General features: G+C 36.3%; 1 protein-coding gene across 2 annotated transcripts in view; it reads right to left on the reverse strand.

The window, feature by feature from the left end:
• Positions 1–18,921, reverse strand: part of Smc2 (structural maintenance of chromosomes 2) — a 39,514-nt gene that overhangs the window by 5,329 nt on the left and 15,264 nt on the right. For both annotated transcript variants that reach the window (XM_057790930.1, XM_057790931.1), the window contains exons 13-23: positions 18,288–18,426; positions 17,557–17,676; positions 15,973–16,177; positions 14,031–14,166; positions 12,035–12,159; positions 10,133–10,326; positions 9,173–9,316; positions 8,656–8,850; positions 6,884–7,084; positions 5,342–5,458; positions 722–882 (exon numbers count right to left, since the gene is read on the reverse strand). In XM_057790930.1, the coding sequence (XP_057646913.1) occupies positions 722–882; positions 5,342–5,458; positions 6,884–7,084; positions 8,656–8,850; positions 9,173–9,316; positions 10,133–10,326; positions 12,035–12,159; positions 14,031–14,166; positions 15,973–16,177; positions 17,557–17,676; positions 18,288–18,426 (1,737 nt within the window). The remainder of the gene's footprint in view (positions 1–721; positions 883–5,341; positions 5,459–6,883; positions 7,085–8,655; positions 8,851–9,172; positions 9,317–10,132; positions 10,327–12,034; positions 12,160–14,030; positions 14,167–15,972; positions 16,178–17,556; positions 17,677–18,287; positions 18,427–18,921) is intronic.

The raw sequence follows: 18,921 nt of genomic DNA on the forward strand, positions 1-18,921 counted from the left end.
TCCTTTTGCTTTTGGCATTCTCCAATACAGATGTAAGGATAATACCTGGTATCTTGTAATTCTTACTAAATGCTGGACATTAGGTTTAGAATTTCCTTTGCTACCTTTTTTAAAGAGCACTATTGTGTGTGTGAGTGATAAAATTGATGTCAGGGTCTACTATTCAGTTTTCTAGATTTGTCTAAAGCAGTGTTCACCTTAGGAACATGCAGACCCAATGCTTAGTTTTCTGTAGCTTCCTCAAACTAGAATCCAAGTGTCTGGCATATACTGTTAAATGCTAGTTGGCTTCCCCTCCCTGATTCTGATGACAGCAATTGTCACAGGGAGGAAGCTGGGTAAGCACAGGACTGGCATTTTCATTTTTCCGTTCGGGTGTTCAGATTCCTACATGACTTGCTCATTTTAAAATGTCTAACAAGTTGTTTCTCCTATAGTCGTTGTTTATTCGTTCAGTGCTAGGGAGCAAACTCAGAGCCCTGCATATGCTAGGCAGGTCCTCCAACACTGAGTACATCCAACACTGAGCTATATATCCCTAGCTCTAGTTACTGTCTAATTTAAACAAATGATAATACCAAATTTGTAGTTTTATATATTAGGCTTTTCCAGTTTTACAAAGGCAGCCAATCAAATCAAAACTGAAACAGAATTAGAGTAAAGAAATGATGAATTATAATAAAATAACTGAGAAATTATAAATTACAAAGGGATCACTTACCTCTGACCACCACTAAGCTCAGTTAGGTTTTCTTTCCATGTATTTCCTAAGGCAACCTTGAACTCCAGACCATCTAAAACTGTCTGTCCTTCTGGTGGTGCAAGCATAGCAGTGGCACCAGGCAAAAGGGTAGAAAAAATAGAGCCAAAGTCTTTGTTTACCTAGATTAATAGATTAAAAAAGCCATATTACATCTTCAGAACACTTTCTAATTGTTAGTACATATACATGCAACTCAGTAGGTCAACTGTACTGTCAGAAAGAAAAGGTCTGGGGAAACCGTCCTGTCTGAATTGCTTTGCTGAAGCAGGTGACTACACAGATTTAGGCCCAAATTCATGGCATACTGGAAGATTCAGTGCATATACTTGCACTGATCAGCATTTAGCCTTCTGTCTTACAAATATGACCAATAACTTTAGAGTTCAGAAGACAAATGTGAGAATACCACAGGGAAACCAGTACTGTCCCTAATCAAATGCCTGTCCTCCAGGATTTCATAGATTCAGCAGTAGACACCCAAAATACACAAGTAAATATACTTAGGAAATCTAGAGGCAAACAGTATTCCTGGAAATGGACCTAACCAAGTAACACATGTTACCTCAGCCAAAGTACATATGCCAATATGAGTAACTTCTACTGTATTAGGTTATTGTTGAAAATTGAGAAAATGAGGTATGATGATTCACATACTGAATAGTCAACAGACATCATTTGCATCGCAAGAGTCTTGGGAATTAGAAAATAACAAAATCAATTTACAAAATATTCTCAATTGTACTAAATTTGGGAACCACTGAGAGGTAACTCTATGTGTACTATAAAAATATCTGGGTGTGAAGTTTCTGCATGCAAGGAGATTGACCTATAATTTTCTTTTTGTTTTCTTCAGTGTGTGTGTGTATGTCTGTGTGTGTTTCACTGGATTTGATATGACCAATAGTGACTTGATAAAAATGGTTTGGTAGCATGCCATCCATTTTGATTTTACAGAATCAATCAGAAGCACTGGTTCTTTAAAGGTTTGGTGGGATTCAGCGGTGATTCTATCTAGGCATGGAATTGTTTTACAAATCATATAATTAACTGTTTTCCTATTATATAACTTAAAGATTAAGACTAGCAGTATTCCTGAATATGGACCTAACTAAAGAACTTATATTATCTCAGGCAAAAAGCTAAATATGCCCATATAAATAGCTTCTACCATAGTAGGTTATTACTGAACACTGAGAAAGAGAAGAATGATTGACTTGGATGCTGAATATTCAAAGCTGCACTGGTGAACCCTGGGAATTAGGAGAGCGCCAGATAACAGTCAACAACTATTGAGCATTCCTTCTCCAATTCTATGGCTTGCTAGATGTCTGCCTGTTAATCCCACTATGGTTGAATTTTGGTAGGTGTGATGGTCTGAATGAGAACAACCCTGACAGGTTCATACATTTGGTCCCCAGTTGGAACTATTTGGGAGGAATTAGGAGGTGTGGTCTTGTTAGAGGAGGTATATTACAGGGGTGGGCTTTTAGGTTTCAAACGCCCAGGCAGTGTCTCTGTCTCCTGCCTGCAGATCAGCATATAAGTTTTCAGCTACTTCTCCACTACCATGCCTGTCTGTGCACCACTATGCTTCCTATCACGGTGATCATGGGCCCTCTGAAACTGTGAGCCCCCAATTAAATACTTCCTTGGACACGGTGTTTCTTCATAACAGAACAGTAACTAAACAGTAGGATGAGTCCGGAAGCTCACTCCTTTTACATTTTCTAATTTAGTAGACGGTAATTTTCTGAGTCACACTGCTACCTGTTTTAATGACTCTGTACCTCCCTGATTGTTATATTTTCCTTTTCATTTGTAACTAGTTCATTAATTTATGTCCTAACAATGACATTGCATCTTCTGATTTGGCCTTTGGCTTTCTCTTGTTTTTCTAAGGTCCCGAGCTGCATCAGTAAGTTACTTATATAATCACTTTGACCTTTTCAAATGTAGGTTTACTTTTTTTTTAAGGTCAAAATTTCCATCATAGCACTGTTTTTATTATGTTTCATATATTATTGTATGTTGTACCTCATTCAAATCTAGAGTTAATAAGTTTCTTTAGCTGGGTGACCCATGTTTTCAATTCTAGCACTTAGGAGGCAGAGGCAGGAAGATCTTGAGGCCAGCCTGGTCTATTGAGCGAGTTTCAGAACAGTTAGGACTACACAAAGAAACCCTGCCTCAAAACCTAAAAGTTTAAGTTTTTCAATAACCCATTCCTGATTCAGTAGCTGGGTACTTAGTCTCTCCAAATTTGTATATATTCTTTAGTTTCTCTTGCTACCTCAATACTTTTATTTTATTGTCTATTCAGATAAAATACAAGAAATTATTTTTTGCTAAATATGGAGTGATATTCAAATTCATGAAAACAAAAGAAAATAGGCAATCAAGACAAAGCTAGCCTGCAAAGCTTCCACCAGAAAAAAGAAGGACTTTCTGAGGTAAAACAAACTAAGGGAATTTATCACCACCCAACTGGTCCTGCTTTAGAGTTCTACACTAAAGAAATGCTGAATATAATCACATAAAACAAACACAAAAGTTTATAGCACAATAGAAAAGATACAAGTAAGAGAATAAAAATCTACCAACACAAAAAAAATCACTAAACAACAAAGATGAACAAAGAAATAAAAAAGATATGAAACAGAAAAAATTAATGGAATGAGGTTGTACATCTTTACCATTAATATCTTCCAAGGCAAAGGGGTTAAATTTCTTTAAGAGTAAAGACTAAGTGATGGATAAAAACAAAACTTAGATACAGTGATCCCACACATGGAGGAAACTAAGTTTACCAGCAATACACACACACACACACACACACACACACACACACACACACAGACTGGAAATGAAAAGATACAGCATATAAACAGAAATCTAAAGTGAGCAGCAGCAGCTATACTTAAATCAGATATAAGACATTAAAAAAAACTATGAAGAGACCAAGATATTTAGAATATGACCTCAAAAACTAAAACTAAGAAGAAGCAAGAGTTAAGAAAGAATCTGAAGAATTGGGGAAAACATCTATAAATTTACAAAGTATTACTATATTGAATATACACATAACTTAAGAACAAAACCTGATTTAAAAATGGATAAATGACCCAAAGAGAAATTTCTTCAAAATAGCTACACGAAAGGCCAACAAGGAAAGAAAAAATGTTCAACATCACTAACGTAAATCAAAACCTCAATGACCGACTACCTCACTCAAGTTAAAATGATCAACATAAAAAAAGAGCAGTTTCTTCCAGCAAAGATGAAGAGTCACAACATGACACCAACCTAGGGTCCACTGACAAACACACGGTGAAAATGGGGTATGGCTGATAAACACAGACAACACTTCATCTTCACCCACACCTGACAGGATTTGCAGTCACCCAGGAGACAACTCCCTGCTCACATCTATAAGGGCGGTTCTGGAAAGGTTTAACTGAAACAAGAAGGCATATCTTCTATGTAGCTCAGGGTTAGAGTCCCAGACTGAATTAAAGAGTGAGGAGACCACCCCACAGCTATGCCTCTCTGCTTCCTGACTGTGGGTACAATGTGGTCAGTCACTGGCCACTGCCTCAGGACGTTCCTGCTATGACAAAGTATATTCACAAGATGTGAGCCAACATAGCCCTTCCTTCTGTCAAGCAATGAGAAATATTAACTAACACCTGTATGAAATGTAAGCATGAGAGGAAAGAGGCATTATGAGCCTGAAGAATGGAGAGAAGAGCAGAGAAGAGCGATGCTAATTGGCGGTGCAGGCATGCCTTCAGATTAAGAGGAATGAATTACCCTGTTTTATATCACAGGATGATAGCTATTGTTGACTGCAATTAATAGAAAATTCAAAATAGTTCCAAACACCCCAGCCAAAACCCAAAATCAACCCCCCCCAAAAACAATAAAACTACCCAGATTTTGATGTTCTTAGTAGAAAGAGGTATTAAATGTTTGAAGCGAGTGTGTTGCGTGCCTGTCTTATTATTCCATACTGCACATACTGAAATGTCACATCATACCCTTTAAACATGCATAGTTACTACATGGCAATTACAACGGTATTTTATTTGAAAAGTTTTACTATATTTTTTTTAAACTTCAATTTACGGAACTTGCAAGTCATCATAATTATACCAACACCAACCATATCTCAAATCTGTGTTTTGGCACTGGAGTTTATTGGAGTATAGGAATGTACTGAAATGGTAAGTGAAATAAAAGATAGAGAACCTGTGTCCCTGGAAGGCCTTTGTTTCTAGCTAGCTGTCAAGTGAGGAGTGCTGCTTTCACGGTGAAATAGAAGAAACCGCACTCTCACAGAGGAAGGAGAATAAACAGTGCTTCCTTTGAAAGTAACAGTCATGATAAATGAGGATGTGACATAAACGTGCTTCTTTAAGTCTTGTGATGAAGTCAAGACAAAGGCACCTTTGAGAAGTGGCGGAGGCTATAACTCAGGTGTGAGCACAGGCCTCACTCAAGTCACACTGAGCTGCTCTCAGTGTAAACCCGCTCATGTGATCATCCTCGACTTGGGATTACATTTTGGGAAACAAGTACCTTTTGCCAAGCAATATTTAGGGCCTGGTTTTTCTTCTGATCAAGATCTTCGATAGTGGCAAGGATTTTGGATTTGTCATTTTCTACAATTCTTTTCTTCTTCATCAAATCATTATACTGTAGGGGAAATGGGATAATTTATTTGTAAAATACAAAATTTCTTCCACATTCTGGGATGTAGTCAGTCATAAAAAAATTTCATTATTTTTAAACATAACACAATCCTATTTCCTAGAAAGATACAATGTATCAGAACTATAATGCAAACCAAATGATGAGAAAAGTAAACATATTACCAATATACAAAAAAAAACCAACTACCAGAACCAAGAATTTTTAAGTCCTAAAAATATTTAGACTATACTAATAGTCCTTTTCTTCCCAGTGACCGAGAAGAGCACATGAAAACTAGAAAACTAAAGTACAAGTGGTCAGTTTCAGCAGTACCATGAATAGACTTTTACTTCTTCACAGTGACGTGCATGTCCTGTGTAACACAGTAACTGTCCTTTATCTCTCTGACTACACAATCAGAGTCTTCCTCGGGTTCTGTAGTTTTGGTCTCTTTCAGTCCTTTGAACCTAAAAACCTATCCGTGTTCTATGTTTCCTGCACTGCTCTGCATTCCTGGAATGCGCTCTCTGATCTGAGTATCAGTCCCTCAGCTCAGCTCTCGTCTCCTGCATCACAGCCTTCCTGCTGAGGGCTGCCGTGGGAAGCTGCATGACTGACAGCACGGAACTCGCTAATGCCCTTCCTAACCCATTTCTCCTTAGTTCCACAGCTCGAGGGCTTGAGTCAGTCCTGCAGCCTTTACATTAATATCTTATTCTGTGAGTTCAGTTCTCATATAAACAGACACAAACATGAGGGGAGAGGTTAACTGTTCATCAATAGAGAACCTTGGTGGCTTCTTCAGGTTTTGTCAACCTGTCCAAGCTAGAATCATCCGGGAAGAGGAACTTGAATTGAAAAATTTCTTGAGCACCTTTGTCTATACTATAGGGAAGTCTGTGGGGCACTTTGATTAACGATTAAGCAAGAAAGCCTACCTCACTGTGAGCAGTGGCCACCTTTGGGCATATTGTCCTGGGTTATATAAGAATGCAGGCTGAGCAAGCCAGTGAACAGCTCTTCTCTGTGGTCTCTGCTTCAGCTCCTGCCTCTAGATTCCTCCAGTTGCTGCACTGGCTTTCCTCAATGACAGACTACCCAGGGTATGTATGAAAGGCAAATACACCCTGTCCTCCCCGAATGGCTTTTTGTCACAGAGTTTACCACAGCAGGAGTAACCCTAACCAGGACAACCTTTTCTAATGCTTTAAACATTTTTCTTTGAACATTCTTTTTAAAAAAGGGTATTAAAGTTAAGTTATCCTGATCTAATAAAAATAAACAAGTCCTACCACACTAAGCATCTTAAACACAAGCACCTACTACATGAGGCCAAGGTCTGATCTAACAACAGCAGCTTAGAGGCCATCTTCCATCACAGATGCCACGCTGTTCTACATGGCTGAACAGTGACAGGAGCAGACTCACCCGCTCCTCGGCTTCCGTCAGGACATTCATAGCTCTCATGTTGACACTTCTTCCTAGCTTCTCTTTCACTTCTTGTAACTTCTGAAGTCTCTGACCAGCTTCTTTCGGGTTGTTTGTATTGAAATCATAGGCGCTGTTAGGTTGACCAAAGAGGTGCTTCTCAGCACTAATCCAGTCATAATCATTCAACATTTTGGATACCTGGCCACATATGAGAAAGGAAAGAACTAAAATTGTATTCGAACCAAACATTTTCAAACCAGTTTCCTAAATGTTTACTACTTTGGAAGCAAATATTTGGAAGGAAAAAGAAAGAAAAGAAAAAAAGGAATCACAATGACATAGACATAGAAAGGCTAGGGTAGCTCATCTACAGCAATAAGGATGGGCCCTAGGCAGGTGATCGCAAACCCAAGCACAGACTGCACTGAGCAGGGTCTTCCCACCACTCAGCAGCACGATGAGTAAAAGAGGAAGTTTACAAAGTTGAGAGTCCTTTCTTCCAAAATAGGTTGGTCCAGAAGTGCTTCTCACAGTATCTGAATCCACACAGTATCAAGACAATTTTATACGACGTTTTTACTGCTTCTTTACTTTCATTCTGACCTAGTACATGAGGCCAGGTGTGGAACTTTTTCCTTATGGCATATTGAATTACAACATGTTTTAAATTATGGAGCACTTAGGATTTTTAGATTGAAGATGCTTCATTTGTGTATTCAAAACATCTCTATTAAAATATAAGTCAGATGAGCTCATTCAGATTTTACTAAATCCAAACTATTACAGCAAAAATTAATTTGTATGTAGTGAAATTTCCTTAGAAATAGTCATATATTTGATGAAATCATAGAAACCTAATTGTGACTACCTAATAATTATCCCAGAATTATAATCATAGAAAAAAATACTTCAAATATTGATTGTTCCTACTTCCACCCCTTCTGACAAGGTAAAATGTAACCTTTCCATATAATACCACTTCAAACTTGAAATTATAATCCTTAATGGTTTTCCTCTACAACTGGGTGAGATTCATTCTGATTAGTGGAATGTAATACTTGTCAATCTATTTACCCTCACTGCTTCCACTGCAATGGGACCTCTAAAACTTTCAATTCTATCTAGTTTCTGAGATGACCTGTAAGATCTCTGAAGGTACTGTGTGGACATGTTACTTACGTTTGCATCTTCAGCATAGTGTCTGATATAAGAAATTTTATATAGGCAACCATATACTCAAGGTACTGTGCCACAGCAAAGGAAGACTTCAAATCCAATTAAAATATGGAATAACTTTAAAATAACTTAATTGCACAGCATTGTATTTGTAATAAAGTTGTATAAATAGCATTGACATCTGAATATAAGGGAACCCGAAAACCAAAGTCTTTTAAAATGAGACCTATATATACACATAATTATGAGTTCTTCAAATTCAACTTGTAATAAGATAGAGTGTATATTATCATTATAATAATAAGTTTTATCAATGGGTAAGGATTAAAATACCAATGCTACTAGATATCAATTATATAGAAATATAGCTCATAAAGAGGAATAAATGTTACAATTAAATTTAAAAACAAATCATTTGGGCCGTTTACTGAAAATGACTGTTAGAACAGTTAATATATCGTAAACTCAAATAGACTTTAGGCTATGGCTCTGCCATTTGTACTAAGTTTCCTGTTGAAGAGTTGCTAGAATTTTTCAAGAGCTCAGAGGTAACAACTCGATCACCCAGGTTGTAGAACTGAACACAACCATACCTTTGCAGCAGCATCGTCGGCTTCACGCTTATGTTTGCTGATGCTGTGGTCTAACTCCTTAATCTTAAGTTGAGAATCATTGTTCTGTAAATTGTGTTTAGCCACTTCTGCACATTTTTCTTTAATTATATTGTCTTGGGCCGTTATTATTTCTTTTTGCTTTGTCAGCTCTTCTTGAGCTTTATTTACTAATTCCTAAAAAAACAAAAATGAGAAACACAAAGTTAAGGTAATACGTAAGGATTTTAGTTCTGTCCCAAGTTTGTCTGACAGACTTCTGGAAAACATGTCGTTGTGACCTTTCTGTGGAAGGGACCAGAGCTCTCCTGGGAGCCCTCTACCATACTATGCATCTAGCCTCGGGGCCTGGTCTCTCAGATCCCTCAGCATGTAGTCTTCTGCAGTGTTAATAAATCTCTAACCCCAAACGACAATCTGCTTCAGTGTGCTCTTTGAAACCAAAACCTTCTGAATTTTTTTTTTTTTTAATTTCTCTAATTTGACCAATAATCCTTACCTTATTTTTAGCTACCTCAGCTGCCATCATTTCAATCTGACCTTCATAGGCTTTGATGGCTTCATTCACAGCGTCAAGCTGATGTTTATTAGAAGCATGTTCTCTTTTGAGCTCTTCCAGCTCCAGAGTGATAGCTTCAACTTCCTACAAAAACATTGCTTTTAAGGTTACTTTCTGGCAAATAATTTAGATTCATACAGGGATTAAAAATTAACAGCATTCTCATTTAACTAAGACTAACTATTTAGTATTAATTTACCAACAAACCAAGTTATTTCTTCGGAAGAAAAAGAAAACAGAAGCTTATTTCCTTTTAAAAATGCATAAATTTTAAGGTTGGAATATTGCATAAATTATTTCGTTTATATCTAATTATACTAAAGCAAAGTAATAAAATTCTACAGAACCTATGCACTAGTGAGCTTTATTGACAAAATATTTCAGTATGCAAAAACTTTTGTTTCTTGATTTTGTTTTCCAAAATAGACTTTTGTTCACTGAAAAATAATTGTGAATCTATTTATTGAAAGAATTTTAAGCTGGGTAAAGAGGTAAAGTTTGGAGTGTAGGGTGCAGTCTTTAGAGACAAAAAAGTTCAAATACCAGCTCTGGCAGAATTCAAAAGATACTAAGAATAAGTCTACAATCCTAAGACTCCTTGTAAATATAGTATGCTTGCTCTTCAGTTTCTGACAGTGCACATCCACGAAGGTAGTGATAATAAGAACATAACCTGTTAAGACACACGCCACATCACATGATTTGCTCCTGAGCTGCATGACTCACAATCGCAGGGTTTACAGAGAACAGTGTTTGGCTTATAAGAAGCATAATTTAAAATTTACACAAGGTACTTAGATTTTAGAATCACTACTGACGAATAAAAACAGCCAATGACATTTCCTCACCTGCTCTATGACGATTTAAAAGGATTGCCACCATTTGAAGGGAGGTTCTTACCTGTTGCTTTTCTTTCGTTTTCTTGCTAGATGCGTCTGCCTTTGTTTTGGCACAATCCAGTTTTTTCTGAGCATCCTTTAGTTCTTTCTCTCTTTCAGCTTCTGCATTTTTCATTTTATTCTCCAATGCCTCATACTTTTCTTCGGCTTTCTTTTGGATTTCTTTGGTGTTTTTTAATGTTTCCTCACTTTCCTCTGAATCACGAGGTAGTTAAAGATGGTTAATTTAGTAACACAGATAAAAACTTACAAATTAAATTAATTTAAGCAATGTTTTGGGAAAACTAGGAGCTAGAGCTTGAATTTTTTAAAGCATTGTAGCTGTTTTGGAAATGGAATAATGAAACAAAAATCCTACTAAAGACTGATTCAAGACCTATGAAATTATTTCTACTGAAAGATCACATTTTGTATTTCTGTGTGGGAAAGTGCTTTTGTTTTTAAGCTTTGCATATATAAAGCACATGATGCACTACTGAATTACGTCTCCTACCTTACAACTCAAATCAATACTGGTGCCACACTATTTTAATTGATTTTATAGCTAGCATGAGCTTATAGTGATTCTGTCTATTTACGGCCACCAAGCAGCCTTTCGTGATGATAGAGGATGATGAGAGGATGTTTACATTGAAGCTGAGGTATGAAACATAAGCAAACAAGGAAAAGTGAATAAGCTCCTCTCATGTGTGACATCAGTCAGAGCTAGGACCCATCATGCAAATATAATTTCAGAAGAAAACACTGGACATTTTCCCATGACTTTTAGTGCAGAATAAAATATTAGTAGCAAAATGCACATGTAGATTTTTGTCATAATGAATGACAAAAACAAAACAAAGTGCTATATACAAATTATAATGAAAAGAAAGAACAAAGCTTTTTTTTTAAAAAATATATATATATACATACATATATACATATACATATATACATACATATACATATATATATATATATATATATATATATATATAAAAAAAAATAAATAAAAAACCCTTCAGGAACTTGCACAGGAAGTGTCGGAACATGCCCATGATGAGGCTGTGTGAGATTTCTGAGACCTTATGAGAAATCTCCAAGTAAATAAGAACAGAGTCTTTTAATTCCTGTTCCTCCATAGCATGGGTTGTTCTTGAAATGTCTATAAAATAATTTACAGAAATGAGGACATAAAGAAATAAAGACTTTCCCATACTAATGTAAATATTAGTAAAAGGACACTTTGGTGTTGCATAATAAAAATGAAGATGATCTGTAGTGATATTTTATTTGTAATCTAACAAATAAAGCTTGATTGAATATCAGAGTGCTGAGCTAAGCAGTCAGAGAGGCCAGGAAGTGGTGACACAGACCTTTAATTCAATTCCCAGCATTTGGGAGACAGGTGCAGACAGACCTCTGTGAGTTCAAGGCCACCCTGGGCTACACAAGACTGATCTAGTCTAAAGGAGAAACAGCTCGGGGTGTCGGCTCACACCTTTAATCCCAGCACTAGAAAGGTGGAGACAGGAAGGGATAAGGCTGAGCGGAGAGAGGAAAATAAGAAAAAAGGAGACAGGAGCTCAGATGCAGTCTGAAGTTTTGTAGAGAGCAATACTCTGAGGACAGGATCGCCCCTTCAGCCTGAGCATATGTAGAGGTAAGAACTCTCTAGTGGCTTGCTCCTATGCTTCTCTGACCCATTAGCTTTCATCCCCTAATATGTGACTCTGGGTTTTTATTATAAAGACCAGCGAGAATTCATGCTACAATGACCACACCCTAAGACCCAAAAGTCGCACACTTGAACTTGTCCTGCAGAAAAGGCCCACTTGTGCTCAGAAATCTTTAAATCTTCTGAGTTTGAGGGAGAGGAAAGCAGTACAAAAAAGAGATTAGGCACACTGGGTTTTCATCTTACCAATGGTCTTTTTAAGTGCATCTAATTCCTCTTGTTGTTTATGGTAAGAACTTTGCTGAAGTTTGGTTTGCAGCAAATCTCCCTCCTCGGTCTTCATCTCCCATTGCTGTTTCAGTTGGCGATATCTTAAAAAGACAAGTTTATAAATACCCTTGGCATCTGAAACATGCATTCAAACTTGAGGCTCTTACCTCATATAAACTCATGTGCAATACAAATAACATAAACTCATGTAGTATAAATAGAATGACATGCCACTGGGGAGCATGGGAAGCTATCACTGAAGGTAAACTGTAAATGATCAAGACCTCAAATTACTATTTTTCAAAAAACCTTTAATTTCAGAAAACACTAAAAGTAATCTTTGAATAAATTAAGTTTATTTAATTATTAAATATACCTATACACAACCACTAATAACTATAAAAATAAAATTAATGTCAATTACATAAAAACTCCCCTAAATCTGGCACCTACTTATTAGTTCCCATTTTCAAATGTCTTTAATAATGTAGGCACGGTTTATAGGGAAGCTGACAGTTTAAGAAATCATGTATTCACCTTAAGCATTTGTAATATGCTTCTATCCATGTTCTGGCTCCTTATCTCTTTGCAAAGTATTTAGCTAACTCAGTTGCAATGAAATTTCAAGTGCATATAAATTCACAACATACCCTAGTCACTAGAAATTCATGAGCTTTGAGGAGAAAAGGATTAACCCAAATATAAATACTGTCTTGAGTATTCCTATTGAAACTGCTTGACAGTAAATAAAATAGCACTTTCAACTCCAATTCATTAAAAAAAAATATGAACACAGAAATTTTTAAGAAAACTATATCAATGTACTGCTAAAATATACACGAATAGTTTTGGCTGATCCTTACATTTCTAAATTTTCAAAATCAGTTTCGTATACCTCAGTGCTACAATTAGTCAATAAGCAAGCCTGAAGAATAAATAATCCCTGTACCTAAAACAAATGAAGACTGCAAAGCCCAATGCATTCCAAACTCATTAGCACCTTGCTAGAGCTTCTACAGAACAGAAGAACTTGGTTGTATCTTTTTCACAGAAAAAAAATTCAGTTGCTCTACAACTGAGTAAGGTAAATGAAGATGTGGCGGGAAATGGGTACTTCCATATTGGAATGACCACTCTAATAGAATGTGAAGATCTCTCCCATATATACAGAGGAATTCATGTCTCGGTGTAATTTTAAACTTCAAAAATTGAATGCTACCGACTTATACAAATCATTTTACCATTTAAATATATTTTACATTTATTCAGCATTGTAAATTCTAAATAGTGTTTTTTTTTTAAATCAATTCCTGTTTATCATCTTCAGAGGGAATGGAAAAATTACAATTACATTTCAAGCAAAGCTTCTAAGTTGCAGCACTCAGTGCTGAAGCTTTCTGGCAAGCACAGACTTCTAGGTGACTATAGGGACATTTCCACAGTTAAGGTGTTTGCTCAGTAGTTGTGTTTGGCAAGGTGTTCATGGGTATCCTACCAAAATCTCAGTACCTCCTATTTATTTCCTGGACAGTTCCTAGTTCCTTTCCAGATTTACCTTTTGCTTTACAGATTTAACATATTTTACCAATTTATGTTTTTTCTTAGGTATTAAAACAGGAATGCAGAAATATTTTAGTAAAGCTCATATGAAGGGTATTAGGCATACACAAAGCACTCAATTAATATGTATTAGAGTAGATAATGTCAAGAGTCCTCTCTGGATTCCCTCACCAAGCTCAAATGGACACCAACACCACATAGTTTTTCAACAAAAGAGGATGCTCTTTTTCCTATTTGCTTAATTAGATTCTGTTAACCTCTTTTAACAAAGATATTCTTTTAAATCAGATAAAAAGTAGATATGAAATTACTCAAAGGTCTATTATAAAATTAAAAGTAAAATCAAACAGTCAAAATCCAATAATTTGCTATCGTGCAGAACATGTGTAGATTAGTACAGCAGAACTCTTACTTTTCAGCAATATTTTTAAGACCTGCTAATTCTTCTGCTAGAGCCTGTAGCTCATTCTCCTTGATCCTCAGTTCATCCTGAACATCTTTGAGTTCTTGAAACTTGGTTAAAATAGAAGCTGCCTGGGACCTGGCACCTGGATAGAAGCAAATTAACAGAGGCTTTGGATATTAAGTTACATTTATTAAGCATTCTTTTCTAAGAGAATTCTACTAGAAATAAAGTGACAGCAAATCCTCCAGTGAACTTAAGACGATAAGGAATCTATTCCATTAACCAAGACTTAACAAAGAAAAAACTGACCAAAAAGAAAAAAATCTTTGTAGATGTCATAATGTATTTATTCAAAATAACCACTGCCCTACCTATTGGATTTATTCTGCTAAGGCAAATTTTTCACTCCAGACACTGAACGTAGCCATGTGATTTGTTCGGGCCAATAAAAGGGAAGCAAACTCCTTTGAATATTATGTATAATTCACCATCTGCACTAAGGAAAGCATACTGAAAAGAGGATTTCTTCAGAGTAAGTTACAGTATTACAGTATGAGAACAGGGAGCCGAGGCAGCTGACCTGGAGCAAATGCAGTATAACTGAAATAAACCTGTTCTAACTTGTCATAGCCTCTGAAGATGCAGCAAACCATCAGAATCAACTGCTTTCACATACCGTACAAGGAACGGTACTCATCCAGAGTGGCAGCTTGAGATACTACGCTAGCAAGGAAGCTCTGTAGGTTTGATAGAAGGATGCTAGGTTAATTAACAATGTCATTAGAGCTAATAAAATATGTATTATACATACGCCACTTCTTATACAGTAATTCTAAGCACATCTGAATCAATAAAATTTCAAGAATTTCTTTAGCTTGAGAAATTTAAAACTATTTAGTTTGTCTTCCATGCAGACAGTACTCATGTGATAATGTACTGAAGAGTGAGACACTTGATAACTTAATTCATTCACCTGGCCTACAAAGACATAAGTCTCCGCTGGAGAAATGGCTCAGTGATTAACAGTGCTTCCTGTTCTTCCAGAGGATCAGAGTTCAGTTTCTAGCACCCAAGGAGGGCAGTTCACAGCTCCCTACATGCTCCAGGGGATCTAACGCCCACTTCTGTTCTCTGAGGGCCACTGCACACACAACACACACATTATCAGCTATATAAATAACAATAAATCTTACAAAGAACATTTAAAAAGGTATTAAATTGGATTATGATCACAAGCTCCAGCTGCTAAGATTCCAACTCCAAACTTTGCAAATTACCAAGTTACTTAACTGGTGCTTTTTAAATCTCTGCAACTGCATATTAAAGATGCATATCTTAAAGTTGTTTTAACAATTAATTATGTATTTAAGGCCTATGGAATAGGGCTTCATAGAATGTACTATACATGTATAATCCAATTACCAACTAAGTGTGATTACTGAGCCCCTGAAAAGCTGCCACCTCAAGTAAGAAAATTGCTCTTATTTTATCAAATGTGGCTAGTGGCTACAGTACTGGAGAACACTGCCTTCAATATTTCCAGGTACAGAAAAAATATTGTTCATTGTTACTATATTATTAGGAGAGTGTTAAAACATAATCATTATGTGAGTTATTAAATTTCCTGAGAAAATGGGTAGTTAGGATAAGAAATTACAAAATAATAACATAAAAGCTTCCTTCTTGTGACTGCAATTGCTCAAAAACTATGCACAAGCAAGATAATACTAACATCACCACCTCAGTGACTAGACAAACCTAAGCACCAACAGGGACAAGCTTTAGAGAAATAAGCTACTGGGTTGAACCATGACAGCTTACCATAAATCACTGGAGGGCTTTGACACTATTCTGTACTTTAAAAAGCAACTGGGAAATAGAAGAGAAACTGCTGCAGAGACAAACTATTCACCACAGCACTGTTAGCACAAGCAGATACATAACACACCTCCACTCAATGTCCCATGAGGATCGAACACGTCACCACCAAGAGTCACAGTCCTAGTCATTATCCTTTTATCAAAGGCCACTTTTTTGGCATTATCCATGTTGTTACAAACAAATGTTGTTCCAAAGACAAATTCCATTGCTTTTTGAAGTTCTGGTTTATATTCAACCAAGGAAAGAGCTACATGGACGTTGTTAGGGCCAACCTGCAGGAAAACAAAAGATGGACCACAGGACACATTTTTCTTAGAAGCATTAGGATATAAACTAACAAAGCCTGTGACAATATAACTTTAAATTTTATATACCTAGTATTAATTTCTTATTTAAGAATATCACTTTACACACTGAAAGATTTATTAGTAACTCAAGTAGTTTAAGCGGAAAGCACTAGCAGTTTCTATCAAGGCAATACTAAATTCGAACATCTAAGTAGATTATATAAATAAAACTATTAAAGTACAGTAATCTCTTTTTATCAGCATAGTCACAGAAAGTGTTTTGTTTTAATTATTAGTAATCTGACTGTTTTAGTAAGTGCTTTTTTATTCAAATTGTACTATAGCAGCCAGTTTGAAATTACAGAAATAAACAGTGAGTGACAAAAAATAAACAGGCTAGGCAAAGCAGGGTCTTCTATGCCTGCCTGTGGCCTCTTTGTCAACTTTGTTTACACGATCCAACTTCCCCTTTTTAGATGAACCAAGCATCTCTATGGCAACAGCAAAGCACAACAAAGGCTGCTGCTCAGGTGTGTCTTCTGAGGTAGCAGACACCATTAAACAAGCCTGGCTATACACTCTAAGGAAGCGCCCATGCTGGTGTGTGAAATTCCAGCTCACTAAACCAGGGTTTAACCAGGTAAATTAATTTTGTCAACATCACTGACACAAACTAAAGCACACACTTTCAACTACAAGGACATCTGAAAATTTTCTCAGTAATACTAAATTATACAAAGGCTATCTGCTCAGTACTTTAACTACAAGTACTATTTCTGGGTTTCACTTAACTTTTTCAACTCAAACACAATAACTGCTCAATAACAAGCTAATTTTGTTGATAAATGTCATTAGGTTCATGTTTTTAGTCAGCATTCAACATCCATGTAAGGAGCTGGCGAGACAGCTGTTAGGGACTGGCTGTTTTTCCAGAGGACAGTTCAGCTCTCAGCACCCACATCACAAGTTTGTAACCCCAGATCCAGGGATCCAGCATCCTCTTCTGGCCTCCAAGAGCATGGGCTTATGATATACAGTCATACATATACGTAAGTAAAGCAAATAACAATAAAAAAGATTTTCTTTTTTGCCCCTGTCTCACTCTGTAGACAACACTGGCCTTGAACTTGTTGGGATTAAAGGTGTATGCCACCACTGCCCAGCATAAAATCTTTTAAAAACAAAAATGCATGGTAAATTTAAAATGTATTTCCTTGTACGTGTCTACTTTCTTACTAGTAGAAACACGACAATAGGGCGACCTTGTCAGTTGACTGGAATTCTACATGAGTATATTCCTTACAATTAGTGTTTCCTAAAATTAAAAGAGAGTAAACATTTAATTAAGATACAATGAGACTTACAAGATTCTGAGCGACCTTCAGAGTTTCAGGAGCAATACATCGGGCTGAAATTTTATTCAGAGGAATGATTGTGTACCGACGCTTCAACTCCCCCTTTTCTAGTAGCTTCTTACCAGTAACCTAAAACATGCATTTGAAATTTGAAAAAAAAATTACTAATGATTAAAAATAGTAAAATGGAACATATAAAAGCTTAGGAATACAGCATCAAATATATCTGTGGTATGTTTATCTCAAAGAAGTAGATTTTTAAAGTATATAAAATAGATTATAATACAGCTTGTTTGGGAGGTATTTTTGCTAAGTGATTCAAATCAGAAAAAAATATTACACAATGTCATGTTTATACAGAGTCCTAAAAGGAAAAACTGCTATAGAGGAGAACTGATGGTGAGAAGTGGGGAGGAAGGGGAGCAAACGCACGACAGCAGTTAAAGAGGCACATATTTGTGATGTAACAGAAAAAGTTAAATGAGTGTAGAGATAAAATGATGCCTTCTTCTGGACTCTGCGGGTACCCACATATGTGGTACTTGTGCAGACACATAACAAACACAAATTAAATCTAAAAAATAAAATGTAGTAAGACAACAATCATTAACTGATTAATTTCATTATATAAAGATTAAATGCCTTAAAAAGTTAAAAAAAAACATCAAATTTTTGTAGTAGTATAGGAATTTTCAGGCTAAATATTAATCTTATATTTTCTTTAATTAAAATTAACTTACCTCTGTGTCTACTACTACATTGTAGAGTCGCTCACCAGCCACCAATTCCAGAGCTGTGGCTGCAGAATTATCTTTTACATTTATCAGAGAAGCTACAAGTCCTTTCACACAATTCCGATTCCAGTTCTTCTCAGGATCCCTAAAAATAGAGGTTACCAAAAATTAATCTCAGGTAAATATTGTAGTGCCTTAGTTAAGACCCCTAAACAAACTAGTATAGTTTTATGAAAACCAAAATTTAAAAATGTCAGCTTTATGAAAAAAAAAAGATTTATTTTTTAATCTATAATTATGAACATTCACGTGTCTGTGTGTGGGGTAAATGCATGTGAGTGTATTTTCTTGTGGACAGAAGAGGGGTTTGGGTCGCCAAGAGTTGGAGATCAGCCCCACCCCTGCCATGTGGGGGATGGAACTGAACTTGGGCCCAGTGAAAAGGCAGCGAGTTCCTTTAGCTATAAGCTACCTCTCCAGTCCCTTCCAGCAAACTTTCGGGTCCAAGTTCTCTATTACTTGATTATGATTAAGAGTGCCAGAGCAAAGGCTGGAGCTGAGGGGCTGGTTCCCTCACATGCCTGACACTCACTACTGCCACTGAAAAAAGAAAAATGAATGTCATAAAAATTCCATGCAG

This window comes from Chionomys nivalis, chromosome 16, assembly GCF_950005125.1.
Source record: "Chionomys nivalis chromosome 16, mChiNiv1.1, whole genome shotgun sequence".
In the NCBI taxonomy this organism is placed as follows: Eukaryota; Metazoa; Chordata; class Mammalia; order Rodentia; family Cricetidae; genus Chionomys; species Chionomys nivalis.